At 36.7% G+C, this 1,690-nt stretch overlaps 1 protein-coding gene across 1 annotated transcript in view; it reads left to right on the forward strand.

Moving 5' to 3' along the window:
* The first annotated feature begins 265 nt into the window (after positions 1–265).
* The window catches only part of LOC131023312 (serine/threonine-protein kinase ATM), a 13,124-nt gene continuing 11,699 nt past the window's right edge, over positions 266–1,690 (forward strand). The window contains 2 exon segments of the mRNA XM_057952857.1: positions 266–955; positions 1,033–1,688. Of these exon segments, the coding sequence (XP_057808840.1) occupies positions 331–955; positions 1,033–1,688 (1,281 nt within the window). The 5' untranslated portion in view covers positions 266–330.

The following is a 1,690-nucleotide window of genomic DNA, read 5'->3' on the forward strand; positions in this document are numbered from 1 at the left end:
TGCTGCTGAACTTTGAGAGCAAGTACGTAATAGTTTAACTGTGATGAACTTTCTGTTTTACTATTATATTGTGACTTCAGATTTTCCAAAATTTATGAAACTTTGTACGAAAGTACTAGGAAGTAATATGAAGGTTTCTGTAAATTTTCAGACCAATCCAATATGTTTTGCTATTTTCCCCTATATAATAAGATTAGTCGTGCAACAGCAAAGAAGGATTGTTGGGCCTCTTATGAGTTGGAGAAGAAGAGATTGATGAACGAATTGAAAGGTGTTAGTAGAGTAAGTGTGACTACAGACCTTTGGACATCAGATCAAAATATTTCATATATGGTTGTCACGGGTCACTATGTGGATTCAAATTGGAATTTACAAAAGCGCACTTTGAACTTTTGTGATATTCCACCACCACATACGGGAGTCGTGATTAGTGATGTGCTGCAAAGATGCTTTCGAGAGTGGGGTATTGAGGAAAAAGTTTGGACAATCACTGTGGATAATGCTTCCAACAATGATGTAGCTGTTCGGATATTGAAAGAAAATCTCTTGTTCAGACACACTTTACCTCTTGGTGGTCAAATATTTCACGTGAGATGTTGTGCGCACATTCTTAATCTTTTGGTCAAAGATGGATTATCTTCTATTCAGGATGTGATCTCCAAAGTGCGTGAAAGTGTGAAGTATGTGGCAGCATCAGAGGCACGTGTGATCATGTTCGGTGAAATTGCAAAGCAGTTGGAATTATCTTCGAAGAAGCTTGTCTTGGATTGTGTAACAAGATGGAATGCAACATATTTTATGTTGTCATGTGCTTTGGAGTTCAAAGCCGTTTTTCCAAGATATCAACAAAGGGATCCTTCATATACTACATTGCCGAGTGATGAGGAATGGGAGAAAGTGCGCATTGTTTGTTCTTTCCTTGAAGATTTTCATGAGATCACTGAACTCATCTCAGGTATTAATATATTTACTTTGCACTCATAATATATTGTGTAATTACTAATGTCAATTATATCATCACATTTAATGCAGGTTCTGAGTACCCGACAGCCAATCTTTTCTTGGTCAAACTTGTTCACATAAAGTCACTATTGACTTATGAGAGTTTAGATAAAGATTCAGGTACCACAGCTACATTTATGGAAAAAATGCTTGAAAAGATGAAGTTGAAGTTTGATAAGTATTGGGGATCTTGTAATTTATTGATTTCTATAGCGGCTGTTTTAGATCCTAGAAACAAAATGAAGTATATTGAGTGGTGTGCTGACAATTGCTATTCTGGCGTGGAAGGGATTGAACTTAAAGTAACAGTTTTTGAGACATTGCGAAACTTGTATGCTGAATATGTAGAGGCTTATAGAGTTAGTACTAGTACTACTAATATTGTGAGAAATGCTAGTGATGCTCAAACAGGAAGTTCTAGCAATGTTAGTGGTGTTAGTAGTGTGAAATCTAGTACAAGTAGAAGCCAAAGCAAATATGAAAGCTTTAGGAAAACTGTTACTAGTGTTGATCAAATGAAGTCGGACTTTGATTTGTACTTTGAGGAGGCAGTTGAAGAATGGAATGAGCCGACTCAGTTTGATGCAATTGGATGGTGGAAGATGCATAGGATGAAGTATAAGATCCTATCAAAGATGGCTTGTGATGTGCTATCAATTCCCATAACCACAGTAGCTTCAGAGTCTGC

Source organism: Salvia miltiorrhiza, chromosome 4 (genome assembly GCF_028751815.1).
Source record: "Salvia miltiorrhiza cultivar Shanhuang (shh) chromosome 4, IMPLAD_Smil_shh, whole genome shotgun sequence".
Lineage (NCBI taxonomy): Eukaryota > Viridiplantae > Streptophyta > Magnoliopsida > Lamiales > Lamiaceae > Salvia > Salvia miltiorrhiza.